The sequence below is a fragment of the Drosophila rhopaloa genome, unplaced genomic scaffold (genome assembly GCF_018152115.1).
Source record: "Drosophila rhopaloa isolate 14029-0021.01 unplaced genomic scaffold, ASM1815211v1 contig_167, whole genome shotgun sequence".
In the NCBI taxonomy this organism is placed as follows: Eukaryota; Metazoa; Arthropoda; class Insecta; order Diptera; family Drosophilidae; genus Drosophila; species Drosophila rhopaloa.
In genome coordinates this window covers 2,005,217-2,021,661 of record NW_025335047.1, presented here as the reverse complement: position 1 = coordinate 2,021,661, position 16,445 = coordinate 2,005,217, and the positions used below count along the sequence as shown (strand labels likewise).

Below are 16,445 nucleotides of genomic sequence, written 5' to 3'. Positions count from 1 at the left end.
CAGTTTACAGTTTTAATGCTTAATAGTGAAAAAGCAATATTAGTAACGAAAAAGCAATATATATATATACCATATGAGATAATTGAGAAGTGATTTTAGAGAACATACAGCTTACAGTTTTTATGCTTAGTAAAAACTTGTAATTTTTTACGAGCGCTGAGTTATTAGCAAATTTTATGTATCATTTATTAAATAGGAAAAAATGATTAAGCTAATAGTCTGATGTTAATTGTTTGACACTCTGCGTACCAAATTTAAAAATAAGACAGCTTTCAAATTATACATATAATGACATATAAAATATTTAATACACATAGCCAAAGTTAAAGTTTTTATATTAAGATTTTATTTTAAAATCGTTGAAACAACCATGGCTTACATTATTTTAAATGTTTGTGTTTATTATTAATTTTTATTGTACATTTTTTTTGGACAATATGTATCGCTGCAATGATTCCTCAAAATTTAGCCCATCTCTATCCACCAGTCCCATCTCCAAATCCTTCGGTTAGGTGTGACCAAAGCACCGTGCCAGGTCAATCTCGCACGGGCACGTAGTATCGTATATCTTTCGTGCATTATTTTAATTTACCTGCAGTTCCGTTCCGAATAACACAATTGGATCAATCAATCGGTTTGATATTAAACACTTGCTGGCACAGCAGAACGAGGAGCGGACTACAACCCAGGTGCTCTGCTTGCCTTCGATTAGCCGCACGGTGCGACTTTCACTTTTTACAATTCGCACAAGAAAAACAACAACGACAGCGACAGCAACAACAAAAGCAGCTGCAAAAGCAACAAAAAAAGAGTCGACGAAGAGCGATGAATGTGGAAAGTACCAGAGCGGACAACATCAGGCCACAGAGTGCATCGAGAATTGTTTAAAATCGCTGGATTGCACGGCAAATGCCAAGCAAAATAACAATAACAAACCAGCACAACAGGCCGCCTGTGTGTGTGCGTCAGCGGTAGTGTGTGTTTTCCGTTCCAGCGAGAGTGCGAGTGTGTGTGTGAGTACATTGAGTACTTTTTTGGCCCCAAAACTTTGTGTGTGTACGTGGTTTGGATTGGATTCGCCACCGAATTGGGTCAGCTCAAGAAAATCCACCATGGAGAGCAGGACCCAAGTGAATCAACCGAACCAGCAGCAGCAGCGGAATCGCCTGCCCTCCTCGCCGAGTCCACCGTTGAGTGTAAATCTCAGCGGCGGCCCGAATGCGAACACCACCCTGATGGGCCTGGAGCAGGATGCAGTGGCTCCATCGCAACTAGGCAGAAATAATAACAATGGGGGAGGCGGACACCATCGCAGCCACAGCATCACCAATGCGGCGGCCACATCCTTTGTGAATCTCCTGGACGGATTTACGGCACGCGTTTCTACGGCAGTTAGCGTCGCAGGTGGCACAAGTGCCTCCAACATGCTGATGGATCGTAGCAGCCAAAGCGCCGCTAGCACGCCAGGATCGACGCACTCAATAGCCAGCCTGACTAGCATGGGCTCTCTGGGCACCACCGCCAATGCCCTGTACTCCTCCATCGGCAGTGCTCTCAACTCCATCACCTCCCCCATCCAAGCATTAGCGGGGGCGGCCACGGCCACAACTACCGAGGTGGTGGTAGCAGCAGCCTCTGTGATCACTAACCACCTCAGCTCACCGACAAGTGGCACTCCGCCCCATGGATTAGATCCAGACGAGGGCGACGATGAGTGCGACGATTGCGAGGAGGATGAGGACGATCCGGTGGACAACGATGGACACATTGCAGCGCCCACGCCCAACAAGAGCTGGGCCGAGAACAAGCTGGTTGTGCAAGAGATGCGCAAGAAGATGTGCAACCTTTCCTCCATGGTGCCCACCAATGTGCAGTTCCGCCACCTGTCCGATGGCCGTGCCAGGTGCTACTTCTTGGGCACTCCCCCACAGAGCTGGGAGACCACGCTGCTCTTTGCGGACATCAACCTGCTGCAGTCCGAGGAGCAGCAGCTTTTGGTGCAGCGCCTAGAGGCGAGTGAGTCTGGTGTCGGTAGTCCCACTCTAAGTGCAGGATCCCCCACGAGTAGCAGCCAGCAGACAGCCTTCCTTTACAATTCTCTGCTCAGGCCTAGGTGGGTTAATAGTCTCTATTATCTACTCCCAGAACTAATGGTATCTTTCCCTCACTCACAGACTCCCATGGAGTCCCTTGTTGCAACAGCCCATACAGAGCAGTGGAGGGAGCGGAGGCAGTGGATCGGCCAGTCCTTATGCCAGGGAGTTCCAGCTGCTACAGGAGCGCAAGCGCCTCTCCACCTGGGGCATCACCTGCTACGAGCTGCACAAGCCCTCTGGCAAGCTGGTCTTTCCCTGCTTCAACGACCTGTACCAATGTTTGGACACAGGATACAATGTGAGTATAACAGCGTTTATAGTGCTGACCTATAAAGATATTTTAGTTTTAACGAATCCAACCCAATGAAACCCAACATAAGAAAGATGAATTTTACTGTTTGAAAATCTTTTGGTTTCTGAACATAATTGTAATATATTTTATGGTTTTATTTTCCACCGACAGTCTGGACTGCTGTTTCCCACGCAGCTACGCACCTGCCCGCAATGGACGGCTCTCGACCCGCAGATTTGTCCGCAGAACTCCGACATGATAGCCTACATCAGCGACTGCGACCTGTTCGTCACTCACACGCTGAGTGGGCACGAAAAGCGGCTCACTTACACGTCCAGCGGACGGCACTCTTATGTAGACGATGCGTTGAGCGCCGGTGTTCCCTCTTACGTGATGCAGGAGGAGTTCAGCCGCTACCAGGGCTTTTGGTGGCAGCCACATTCCAATGACGGCATCTACCGCATTGTCTACGAGGAGGTGGATGAATCGGAGGTATCTGTGTACACTTTTCCCTCATCGACGGCCGTGCACGGCAGGGTGGACGAGTACCGCTTTCCGCGCACCGGCAGCACTAATGCCAAGTCCAAGCTCAAGCTCGTCCAGTTCGTACTGAACGAGGCACTGCAAGTCAGCGAAATCGCGATTAAGGATTTGCCCTACTCCCTGCTGGCGGTCTTCAGCTGGTTGGAATACATTGTACGTGTCGGTTGGACACCGGATGCCAAATAGTGAGTACATCTTGAATTTGACGACTGGGTTTCAGTAGTTAATTGAAAACCATATTTGAAAGAGTTGAAAGTAGTTTTTGCATACATATTTAAATGTTTGCATTAAGAAAGTTATTTTTCCTAACCAGCGTATGGGTACAGGGCCTGGATCGGAAGCAGCAGCGTCTGGATGTAATCCTTATACCGCTGGACAACTTCTGCGAGTCCTACAGCAGTCAGGTGTCCACGCCGACCGACTCCATAGGCGACCACAGCTGGCGCAGTCTATATAGTCGCACAATAACACCACTACAGGTTATATACACGGAACGCTCTGAGAGCTGGATCAATGTTCACGATATGCTTCATTTTCTGGAGTTGACGGACACGACCGTAACCTTTCTGTGGGCGTCGGAAGAGACGGGTTTCCGTCATCTTTATTTGGTCACCGCCAGCCTGTTGCTAATCCAAGCAAATGGTCAAGGAGACGCGGGCTCAGGAGCCGCCCAGCCTAGTTTCGTGGAACAGTCGGCGCTACAACCAAGGATCCTCAATAAGGTGGCCCTAACATGCGGAGAGTGGGAGGTGTTGGCCAGGAATCTTTGGGTGGATAAGGTCAACAACCTGGTGTACTTTGTTGGACTGCGCGATACGCCGCTGGAGAAACACCTCTACGTTGTCAGTCTGGAGCGTCCCGAGCAAATCCGCCTTCTAACGGAGCCAGGATACTCTTACCTCGTGGAGTTCGATGATGTACGTAAAAATAGAGTCGAAATCTAAACTAAAATAGGTATTACTCAAGAATTTTGACTGAACGAAACAATTGAAGTAAGAATAGTCTCACTTACATCCCCTTAGTTATCTGTTAAAATTATAAAATATTAAACTGTAAATGCCTCTCATAAGTATGCTATATTATTTGTTAGACTTGCAAATTGTTTATAACCATATGTTTCCTTTTCCTCTTTTCCACAGCAATGTCAGTTGATGCTGTTGGTTTACTGCAACATCCAGCGGCTGCCCAGTTGCAAGGTAATGCGCGTTAATCAGACGTGCCAGAACGGCGGAGTCAATGGCATTCAAATATCCTTAGTGGGATATCTTCACGAGGGCGGAAAACCAGAGCCACAGTACTGCCCACAAATCTTTCGGCCGCAACTCCCGTCGGGCGATATTGTTTATGCCATGGTATTTAAGCCGCACAATTTTGAACTGGGTGTTAAGTATCCCACGGTGCTAAATGTTTACGGAGGACCCGAGGTGCAGACCGTTAACAACACATTCAAGGTGGGTAGACAAGCTTTTAAATATAAGCAATTATTCTGAGGCTAACCACTTATTTGTATATATATAATTTCTTAGGGAAAACATCAACTGAGGATGCATATGCTGGCCGCCCAGGGATACTGCGTTATCTGCATTGACTCGCGAGGATCGCGCCATCGGGGCAAGCGGTTCGAGAGCCACATTCGCGGTCGGATGGGCCAGGTGGAGCTGACTGACCAGGTGGACGCTTTGCGTATCTTGGCCGACCAACTGGGCTACATTGACATGGATCGCGTGGCCATTCACGGATGGTCTTACGGTAAGTTGGGTAGCTCTCTTGGCTATTATCCTAAACACTTCATATGGTATAATTTGAATAATGGTTCTTATGTTTTTTACTAACTATCGTGCAGGCGGCTATCTAAGCCTAATGGGTCTGGTTCAGTACCCGAAAATATTCAAAGTGGCCATTGCCGGAGCGCCAGTCACCAACTGGGAGTATTACGACACGGGCTACACGGAACGTTACATGGATCTGCCGCAGAACAACGAGGCCGGCTACTCGGCCGGATCGGTGCTCGAATACGTCAACTCCTTTCCCGAAGAGTGAGTACTGAGTCGGATTTTATATTGGCTTGACCTTATATTTATACCTCTGCCACCCAGGGACAAGCGCCTGCTGCTCATTCACGGCCTGATCGACGAGAACGTGCATTTCTGCCATACTTCCCGACTGATCAGTGCCTTGAACAAGGCCAACAAGCCGTACGAGGTGCATCTGTTCCCCGAGGAGCGGCATTCGTTGCGTAATCTGGAATCGAATAAAAATTACGAAACCAAATTACTGTCATTCTTGCAAAACTTATGAGATTTGTAAATGTCGACGGCCGAATCAAGATCGATTGCTAAGGCAACACAATTAGCCCCGCCCCACGCCCCTTTGCAATAGTTTTTTTTACATCATTGTCTTTGTTTTTATTTAACTTTTTGTTGTTCAAAAACTTGTTTTTATTAGATAAAGAAAATGAGAGCAAAAGAAAATTGTATCATATGTTTAGCATACTTAATTTATAAACATACGCAGTTGTAAGTATAATGGAAAGATTAATGAATGCAAGTTTTTCCATCACCCTGCCCCCTATATAGACTCTCCAGACCAAGCATCTTACTGTAATTAATTTATACTTTATACTCTCTCCTACAAATCATACTCTTAATTATCTTGTAATTGTGTTTTATTTGCGCAAATGTATATTTCTCCTATCTATAAATATAAGTTGAGTTTTAGTGCGTCTGTACGAGTATGTGTGATTGTCTGCGTAAGCGTTCCCCCAAAAATTAAAAAAAAAAACCTTAAACTTGTCATGCCTTTGGGGCAGGCCATCAATTACTGTTAGTTCTACGCATGCCTATAAAGATATATCTCTTCGATAAACCATTAGCAAGACATATACATACATATACTTGAATGAGTTTTTAGAAAACCACGTTTGGCTGAATAAACAAAAACTGAATAAAATTTAATATTAATTATGCCTATATATAAATATTAGTTTTACAACTGACATGCAAACGTATATATATATATTTTGTTTAAAAATTAAATAAACAGTTGTGTCTAAAACCTGGTGCATTTTCCAATGCTCCTGAGACTGAAAGCAAAAGTCCTATGGGGTTAAGGTGGTAGATAAAGGGGTTAAAGAGGGTAAGGAAGTCTAAAATTGACTAAACTCAGCTATTAATTAATTAGATTATTTATTATAATTTTCTCTGCTTGAGCAGCGACTCCATGAGTGCCGATAACAATTTGGCCACATTTCGCCCTTCAAAATCCACATTCAACTAAATTTAATACACCAGGCGAACAGAAGCCTCTAGCAGCTGGAATATGATAAGTTAAACGACGTTTGCTTAGAGATGTGAGCGTGATTTCCTTTTCCCGCTCGCCCCATACAAGTATAACGGTGATAGGTGCCTGTCGTGCTAAATCCGTGACACGAACAAAGAAACAATCAATTTCCCCCTCTCTAGCTTAAGTTTCGTTTCAAACTAACGGGAGCCTTCCAGAGAGCTAGATTCCTATTGGTTGACCAATTGGAGTCCGTGGTGGCGGCCATTATGAAAAGAACAGTTAATCGGTGGACATTCGCTCAGATTTCTAGTCACTTGTTGAGCTTTCTGTTCGCCTGGTACTTCAAAATCAGGAATTGCCCAGTTTGCTTGGAGAAAATAGGATTTTGTCGGTCCAATTTGACGAGCAACAGCAGATGTTTCGATTTCAAACACCAGGCAAACATAAACGTTAGTTGGTGACCTGATTTTAAATTTCTTAGTTTAGCAGGGGCGTAGTCAGAATTTTTTTAATGGGGCTTAAAATTGCGATTTGGGGTCTTTTGGCCCCCAAACCCCTGCTCTGCCTGACTACACCTTTGTGAGCTTGAACGAGACTAACGGTTCTTCTCCAGTATTCTACAAGCTGGCTTCCTGTTGGTCGACCAATAGGAATCCTTCGTGTGGCAGCCATTATGAAGAGAACACTGGCGGCCATTATGAAAAGAACAGTTGATCGGTGGACATTCGCTCTGATTTTTAGTCACTTGTCGAGCTTTCTGTTCGCCTGGTACTTCAAAATCAGGAAAAATAAGATTTTGACGAACAAAAATTTTTATTTTTGGCCAACATACCGAAAAAGTCTTTTAGAGTTTCGGTTTTTTATGAAAAATGGCGAATTCTGGAGGATCCGGAAAAGTCAACTTTTATTTCGGTTTTTTGATCAAAACCATGGGAAATAATGATCGCCGATGGAATGCCATACCTCGTTGAATTCGTTATAAAATTTCCAATCGATTGGCAATCGATTTTTTGTCCCAGTTGGGCAGTGCAAACTGCAGGATACATCAAAAAACCAAAATTTCGCTTTTAATATCATTCTTTTTATTCAATATGTAGAAGTATTTAGTTACAAGTTTTTTTTATTAGTTATGTTCATCCTTCATACGTACATATGTGGCTAATAAGTTTTAATGCTTTTCTCTTTTAATATCATTCTTAATTGAAATTAAATTCATTTTGTTATTTTGTGTTTTCTCTTTTCTGCTTATTGTGTGGCTTAGTTGGGGTTTGGGCATTCAAAATACAATGGAGTACAAGCATTGGTCAAGAGCGGTCTCCTTAACTGCGTCGATGAAGTGGACGACCAAAATCTAAAGGAATCAACATCATTTTTTAAAGATCAAATATTTACTCAAATATTTGATATCAAGTTTAAAAACTATTCGAAAAAAGTTCAAATTGGGCAATACGTATTCTTGTTAGTAAGACTCTCCACTTACCAAAACCTGCAGAGTTGAGTTGAAAATGTTTGCGTGCCTGGTATTCCCTATATACAGTTTAAATATATTTTTATACCTTTTAGTTTAGTTTATGGTTTACTGCTGCTTTTCTACATGAGTTTTACTACGGCTTCCAGATCCAGTTGTCGTGCTACAAGGAACGACCAATGGCTTCGATTTATAATGTATATAAATATTACTACCCCGACTTTAGAGCTCAATTACAAATCTATGTATATTTATATAAAGGTTTACATTTCTACAATTTGGAAAAATTCTACTAGTTGAAAATTGTATGGTATGGATTTTTCTGTTCTTTTCAATTTAGTTTTGGATTCTTCTGGGCATAAGGTTGGGGTATTTTTGTTTGTAAGTATGTATAATTTTGTTAAAATTTACGGCCTGGTAAAAGATTAGCTCGCCAAGGCTGATAAAAAAATATTTCTTGTTTACTTACTGGCTCATTATAAAAGTTGATCTTCTCTTGGGTATACATATCATATAGACAGCTAGCCTGTTCATATATAAAAAATGCGCCGTATAAAATGCCTCGAACTTTGCGCTCACTTTTGGTGCCGTTTTTTGTGGTTTTGGAAGGGCTATAGGTTATGGTAAGTGTATATTATTTATATTTATTTATTTTCAATGTAATGCTATGCTCTTTAATTGCATGCCGTATTAATATCAATTTTGATTTCAGATTTGTAGTCATCGCAGCCTTCCATTGAAGCCAATTTGTTGAAACTTGAAGTTGAACTTGAATTTTGTCTTTAAAAATGGATACTGAAACAAAAACCACTTGTGTGTTGGTACATTTTGGTGTGGAGAAATGCCAATCGAGTGGGTCGAATTGAGAAATAAAACGTTTGCTTTTTGCTACATAATAAACTTGTTTTATTTTTTTCACAAAGAAATTAGCTTTAATCGTATTTTGTATAATAATAATAAACATAAGAGTCTAATGCATAGTTAAATCAAATGCTCGAATGCAATGCTGTCCAAATTTTAGTTATATAACTTGTGCCAATCGTTCGCTGTTTACAAAACTAAGGATTTCGCTCTGTTTGCATATTTCAATTTTTCCGTGTGTTTCGTGTGTGTAACTACAAAATATTCTCGTAATTAATTATTTACTGTATATTATATTTATTTATATGTATGTATATGCTTTAATATATATTTATATTTATATATAATTTATAGTTTTACTTGACGCCAGCTCTAGCACATGCCATGCCTTTAAATTTCCTTCTTCCTTCGATCTTACCTTTCTTTTTACAACAAATTACAAATGGTTTATTTAGAGTATGGTTTTTAGCTATGTCCTTAGCTTAGTTTACAAGGTTCTGCTGTCGAAAAAATTTTACAAATTTCTGCGGTATGTTTATATTTACTTTAAATATTGGTTATTTATAGGTATTGGGCTTTCGTTTTTTGGTTTTTTACAATTTAGTTGGCGAAGGAATCCAAATAACTTGCAGCCAGGATTGGTTTTTTCTTTGTTTTCGCAAATAAAAGTGCCCGACCATTTTTGGTCCTTTGGCATACAAAAAAATGCTTGCCCGTTTCGCTTCGCATTACGTTTATAAGTTTACAGAGAGTTTTCTCATACAATTTAAGTTACATTGTTTACAATTGTGGTTGTTAAATGTTGCTCCTTTTTAATTGGAATTTGCTTTAGTTAGTTTTCAACTTGTATACTCAAGTGTTTTTGATGCGTGCAAAAAATTGTTACTGTAAAAACTGGGCGTGTGTAGAATACGCCAGCTTTCGTGTAAATTTCACTGTGCCACTGCACTTCCGCTACTCTACACATGTATTTTACATATACATTTTTAAAAACGTTGCCTCACGTCAAGTTCAAAACTAAGTGTAGTAATATTTATATTATTTTAAATATTTATAGGGATTTGCTTGCTTACACTAACTACTACAGCTAAGCAGCTTGCTAAGTCCTGTGTATGGGTGTTTTGTGTGAGTGTGGGTGTTTTTGTGTGAGTGTGGGTGTCCTGTGTATTTTACACGTCAAATGTACACGGCGTGTAGCAATGTGTTTAGTCTACAGAAAGCATCTCTACTTGCATTGTTCACTCCGTATCGAACTCGAGAATCCTAAATACAATGTTCATCTATGGATTATTTAAATTAAAATTATCAGTGCATTGCGCTCTAGAGACAGGCAGTTGACAAGTTAATAACTAAAAATACCAAACAAATAATACCGAGCCCTGCTTGCGTCGCTTGAAATGCGCTCAATTGTACAGAGGACAGGATAATACGGATATAATAGTCTATATGGGTTACTTGTGATGAGGGGCAATGGTTAATGGGATGTGGGTTGCGGGGGGAAATGTACAGAAAATTACAAATGTTCAATGACTGGTATCCTTTGCTTGTTATATACAAAATACGACAACGACGACGGTGACGACGACAACAACAACGACACGACAACGAATTTGAGTGTATAAAAATATGCATAATACACTTTACATTGATCTCCAAAAATTGTTTTACATTGGGATTTTTGTGTGTTTCGACGAAACCGACAAAAAAGTCTAAATTCGTTTTTCTTACCATCTCTCGTTTTCAGTATTTTCAGTATTTTAGTATTTGGAATAAGGCGTCGCGAAGTAGTCTAAATGTATATCAAAAATGTACAAAATTCTTGGTATTGTTACTTTTTACAATATTCGTTCGTATTAATACATATACAATTTTTGTTGGCAATTTACAAGTGTTTCGATGACGTTTTAAAACAATTTTATACACTTACGTGAAGGAAGGGTTAACATTTTAATATTTTGCCGCACAGCGAATGCATTTCAAGCTTCGCAGGGAGCAACAAGCGCTTTCTGTCTAACATAACAAAGGTATTTCTTCAACTGATTTGGTTCAGTGTGCAGTTGAGAAAGCATCATGTCGATTAAATCATATTTATACATATATCATACATTAAGGTGGGCTAGCAAACGTAAAAGTGTGGCGGTAAATTTGGAAAAAAATTGGTTTATTTGATGGTTATAGTTTTAAAATCCAATCATTTCTTACTTGGCTAACAGGTTGTTTTTAGCTGGCGACCGACGCACCGAGATCCTCGCAGATCGTCGACGAGCGGCCACCAGCTAATATGTATAAAATTATAAATACATGCGTGCAGGTTATAATAGAATATGTATGAGTTACTTGCGACTTAAAAAATTTACAAAATATAGTATGTATACATTTTACAGTGAAACATTTGAAAAAATTACATGGTTTACATGGTTTGTAGTTTGGGTTTTTTTTATACAAAATTTTTACATAGTGCAAAAGCAACGTGAATGGGCTGAAGAGTCGTTCATTGTGAGGGTATATGCATCCGAGTGTGCGTGAGGGGGCGTGGGCGTGTCTTGTGTGTGTCTCTGTTTTCATTGTGTTTTGGTAGCTGCTGGCTCCAAAAACAGTTTTACTCTACAATCTACACTAAGTGTGGCTTCTGCTGTTATCCCTCGTATATATGTTTGTTTACTTTAAATGGTTCCTCTGTCTGCACTTATAAATTCTAGGCCTATTATGCAGCCGGCTCTTCTACATTCATTCATTTCTTAGCTCGCTGGCTCTTCAGTTGTCCTCTTATCAATTTACAGTCGAAACATTAATTCTTTACAAATAGACTTGCTATATAATCATTAATTTATACAAAGTTACAACGAAAATGTACGCAGACAAAATTGTTTCCTTGACATTTTACTTTACATTGTGTTTTGTTTTTCGCGTTTTACTACGCTTTATGTTTTTCTTCAACTTTGAGTGTTTGTGTTTCTTTTTTACAAATTAAATATGCGAGCGCATTATACAAATATTTTGAAATCTTCTTTCGTGAGAGTGTTATTATTTTTTGTTCGTAAAAATACAAATTTCTTTTAGTTTCAGTTTCTTGCTGTTTTGCTTCTTAGCTTGCCAGTCGCATTTCTTTTTTGTTTCTCTAGCTTGGCGCGTGTGTGTATGTTTTCTCTTTACAAATCTTCGAGAGCAGCTCCATTTATCGCTGCCTTTTCAATAAATTAGTTTACATTTATATGTATTTTTGTTTATGGTATGCTTTAGCTCTACAGCTCCTAAAAACTATACTGCGATTCGAGAAGGATGTTTCCGATGGCATTTGATCCATCCATCCTTTGACTGCCTAGTTGTATTTGTTTTCTCTATAGTTTCCCTTACAGCACACCGTTGGCGGTGGTTGGGGGTCCAATGGGACCCAAACCGCTGTTCACAGCCCCTGACACCACCGAGGATGAGGATTCGGAGACATCCGGGGAGGAGGGCTCCACAATCATGGCGCTGCCGTTCTCCTGCACCGAGCAAATGGTGGGTGAGGCCAAGCTGTTGGTGGTGCTGGTGGTCGTGGTGCTGCTTCCACTGGTGCAGGCGGTCGATGCCGAGGTGGCACCACTGCTGACTGCAGCCGCTGAGGAGGATGCCGGCACTCCTCCGGCTCCTGTGCCCACCGTAATTGGGTTGGTTATCTTCATGTAGTACTTCTCCAACTTGGCGTTGATGTGCTTCCCGTAGGTGTACTTGCGCAAGGCGGCCATGTGGGGCCGGATCTTGGTCATTAGCTTCTTCAGTTGCGTTGGCTCCGACACATCGATCATCTTTTGGACCACATAGTTGGCATACTGATCCTTCATCATCACGTGCAAGGCACTGTAGAGGGATAAAGATAATGTGATGAGTTAAAATGGATGAAGAAGTCATTTCCTGGTACTCACTTGTCGTTGAAGGTGCAGACCTCGTCTATAAGACCAGTTCGTTCGCCACGAGTGGCATGGGTGACGCATTTCTCTACCACATTCGAGGCGAATTTGTGTTGGGATAGGACCAGGACCTTGCCGCGCACGCTGTTGATCAAAATAGACTTATCCTCCTGCTTGCCGTGCTCTATCAAATAAAATCCAAGATTAAGGGATGCCACAAGTCGGTAATAAGTTGGGGAATATATGGGATCACTCACCTAGCACATGCTGAATGACATAGTTGCCATATTGGTCCTGGATCAGCTGTTCGGTGTGCTCGTGCAGCTCGTCCAAAATGGGTGTTGTCTGCTCGGCGGTGCAGTGCTCGAGGATCCTCTGGATCACACGGCAACCGTAGGGATGGGTGCTCAACGAGTAAACCTGCCCCTTGAACGCATTGATGATGAACTGCAGTGCCACCGGATCCACGCACTCAATGCACTTCTGCACCACATGGTTGCCGTTCTGGTCCTTGACGCACTTCAGCACATGTCCGTCCAGCTCGTGTACGATCTCCTGCTGCTGATCCGGCGAGATGCTCTCCAGCGCCTTCTGAATGACTCGGCAGCCGTACATTTGCAGCGCCAGCTGCAGCACATGACCCTTGACCTGCATGCCCAGCGTGTTCTTCTGCTCGGGGGTGCCGAACTCGAAGAACTTCTGGATGACATAGTTGCCAAAGACATCGGTCATCAGGCTATAGGCGGCTGCCAGGATCTCGCTGAATACCATTTGCTTCTCAGCGGCGGTGGCGCGCTCCAACTTCTGTTGGATGAACCGCGAGCCGTGCTGATCCTGTGAGAACTCCACAATGTGGTTGACGAGATCGCGAAGCTGGAGATTCGGATACCGCTGGTTGCGGAAATCCTCGAGTAGGCGAGATCTTCCCGGCTGTGGGGCCCCGCCCACTCCGCCGGCTGCCGCTGCCACCGCCGCCGCAGCCGCCGCCGTGGCAGCCACCTGTCGCGAGTTGGCCGCCGCTGCAGCTGCCGCCGCCGCAGCCACCGCTGCTGTACCCGGAATGGCCAGGTGATTCGAGAAGAGCGAGCTATTCGATCCGAACATGTTGTTGGCCGCTGCTGCCACCGCTGCCTGGGCAGCTGCCGCAGTTGCCGGCAGGCCAACGGCCGCAAGTTGCTGCTGCTGTTGCTGCTGCTGCCGCTGGCGCGACTCGGCGCCCGGTGCCCGGCTGCCCAGGAGACAGGACTGCGCCGACGGCGGCGGCGTGAGTGGAGCGCCCAGCGGACTGGCCGAGGCATTGCCCGCTCCGAGGGCTCCGTAGGCGCCACTGGCCGCCCCCGACATCGCCCCCGGCCACTTGCCACGCGCTGCGGCCGCTGCTGCGGCAGCCACCGCTGCCTGGGCCACTGAGCTGTTCACCGCATTGGCGGCCGCCGCCACGCCGCTGGTGGTGTAGTCCATCGCCGAGGGACTGAAGGCGGAGGTGCTGCGGTCAAAGGAGTCGCGGCGCCCCGTCAACGAGTTCGTGTTCAAGGCGAGTCCTGTAAAAAGAAAGACGGGATCAGCATTATTTAAAGACCAAATATTAGAAAACTTGTAGGCAAGTGGCATACATTTTTTGGCAGGCATGGGTATTAGTAGATTTAATTAGGGTTAAATTAATATATACATTTGTTAGTTATTCAGTTTAGTTTGGTTACTCTTAACGGGCTACAATTTCTGGTTATTTTCAAAGACCCAGTGCATCACTCAATTCCAGCACTGACAATCAATCGTAAAATCGAAAGCCCGTAAAGCTGGCCGCACTTTCAATTCAGTTTACAGCCTTCAGCGGGACATTAACTGGATGCTGGTCCACATATAAAACTCTGACGCAACTGTACCATTATCCTCGACGGTCGCCGCCTTGTAATTAATCGGAAGAAGCGAGGGGGCGACTTTGATGCGCCTGTAAAACTTAATTGCCCGCTTCAAGGCGCAGCTGCTGGCTTAGTTTTAGTCACTTGGCCATTTGGCATTTGCAGTGCAGAGGATAGATATATATCCTTTCCCCTTCTACAGCACCCCCGCACACATCCATCTTTCTAAGCCATAATGTACAGCATTAATGGTGCGCGCACATGAGGCTGCTGCTGCCAGCCTGCAGTCTCCGAGGATATGTAAAAGGATACAAGTGGGCGGAAACAATGAGTGGATGTGGCTGGGTGGAAAACGGTGCCAACTTGATTGATGTTGTAATCTGTCACTGGCATTTGATTTGCCATCTAAGCGGGGAAAGTGGAGAGAGAGTAAAGAGTAGGGAGTATGGAAAGCGAGACGTTGAGAGATTTGCAGGCATCTCGAATTCCCTGCGAGCAATGATCCGGAAATGTGCGACTCTGCGAAAAGCGAAAGTTCCGGCTGCAGGCCTTCGACCATAATAAATCCCTTCTCAACCCCAATCTTTCAGATTCTGCTGCACTTTGGCGTGCCGAAAAGGGAACTGCAAATTAATTGCTAAAATTTATTTTGAGGTATTGAGGGGGCGGAAAATACGCCATAAACGTGGCCCGTACACATTAAGTTATTTAACTACTAATGCAGCAACAGCTGCGCGAAAGGGTTGCGAAATTCCTAACTGCCTTCAGGTGCTGAGTGGGTGGTTACGGGTGGTGGCCAGCCTTCAGCCCAACTCGAGTGTTTTCCAAGGGAGGGGAAATGCAAGACGAGTGTTGTAAATGTCAACACAGTGTGCGCAATTTGTTGACCGAGTTATTAAGCAATTTGCTGAAAGTTTCGGAATGGTGTTGGTAAATAATATACAATGTTGGTGTTTGCTGCTGAAACCCAAAGTGGAGCAGTGTAAGCAGGTGTAAAGAGGAAATCGATATAGTTAAAGTAACGCAGGGAAAATTTCCTAATTTTCTGGGATAGCTAAAACTATTTTCGAATGCATAAGTAATATACAGCAATTGTATAATTTATACATGTTCGGATATTAATTATGCCACATGGACACAATGGGAATATTTCTTATACAAGAAAAGAGAGATAATTACAACAAAGCGCAAACCATTTTAAAATATTCTCTGACATGTTTGAACTATTCAGTAATCCTTATATATTTAATTTTGCTATGTAATCTGTTTAAGCTTTAGAATGCTGTGATTTTAAAACTCCTTGGAATTCCGTAGCAATTAAAGTGCGGCTGTGTTTCCGTTACTTTGAAGCGGCGCTTCAGCACTAATTACATTTCATATAATGCCCCCTTAAACCGTTTTTTCATAGCCTACTTAACAGCGCTTACAAAGTTGCCCGAGCCGAGAATAGTTTTAACACCCACGCAACCCACCACCCACCACACCACCCACCGACCTTTCTTTTCCTCGACATTTAAATGACTCGCAGTTTTAATGCGTTTTCACTTTTTTTTCCCATTGTGCGGGAGGAGTGACGAGGACGGGAACAGAAGTGGGAGTGAGACGCGTGCATAATGTGCACGTGTGTGCATTTATAATTCATAAAATCATTACATTAAGCTAAGGACGAGCGGCAAAATGTCGTCTCTCGTCGGCTAGTGCCGTCTCTTTTCCGCCTCCGCAGGGCTCCCTTTCTATTTGCGGAACGTGTGCATAAACCACAGAATGTCTCCTGCAATAAACTTGGCGTCTTTTAATGCCACCCACCGCCCACACTCGTCCGCCCACAGACAGCCATAGATACTCGTGTACAGAGAGAAAAAGGTTTTAAATTCCAGACTAAGAGTTTAAATTCTAGACAATGGAATGAATAAGTATTGCTTTTGAAAATAAATTTTATGATTTGTTTAAAGCCGCACAATTCAATATAATATGTATGCTAATGTGTGTGCTAACTTAATTTCATATTTTAAATGCATATTCGTTATATTTTTTCTCAGTGCGCGACAGGGCTGCAGTTTCATTTGGCAAAGTGTCTCCCCAGTGGAGGGCTGCTCTTACTCTAAGTTGAGTTAAGCTGAGACAGACGGTCGTGGGGCAGTGGAAGGGGTGGGA

At 43.2% G+C, this 16,445-nt stretch overlaps 2 protein-coding genes across 2 annotated transcripts in view; one reads left to right on the top strand and one right to left on the bottom strand.

Annotated features, from left to right (window-relative positions):
• The first annotated feature begins 525 nt into the window (after positions 1 to 525).
• On the top strand, positions 526 to 5,928 carry LOC108046640 (dipeptidyl peptidase 9). The gene is made up of 8 exons (XM_017126469.2): positions 526 to 2,113; positions 2,175 to 2,394; positions 2,560 to 3,116; positions 3,245 to 3,848; positions 4,071 to 4,382; positions 4,458 to 4,680; positions 4,775 to 4,967; positions 5,028 to 5,928. Exons 1-8 carry the CDS (start codon positions 1,113 to 1,115, stop codon positions 5,227 to 5,229), a joined length of 3,312 nt encoding a protein of 1,103 aa, XP_016981958.2. The 5' UTR covers positions 526 to 1,112; the 3' UTR covers positions 5,230 to 5,928.
• Positions 5,929 to 10,682: 4,754 nt separating this feature from the next.
• LOC108046550 (maternal protein pumilio) overlaps positions 10,683 to 16,445 on the bottom strand; it is a 176,198-nt gene continuing 170,435 nt past the window's right edge. Inside the window, 3 exon segments of the mRNA XM_044458758.1 lie at positions 10,683 to 12,382; positions 12,448 to 12,616; positions 12,690 to 13,973. Of these exon segments, the coding sequence (XP_044314693.1) occupies positions 11,893 to 12,382; positions 12,448 to 12,616; positions 12,690 to 13,973 (1,943 nt within the window). The 3' untranslated portion in view covers positions 10,683 to 11,892.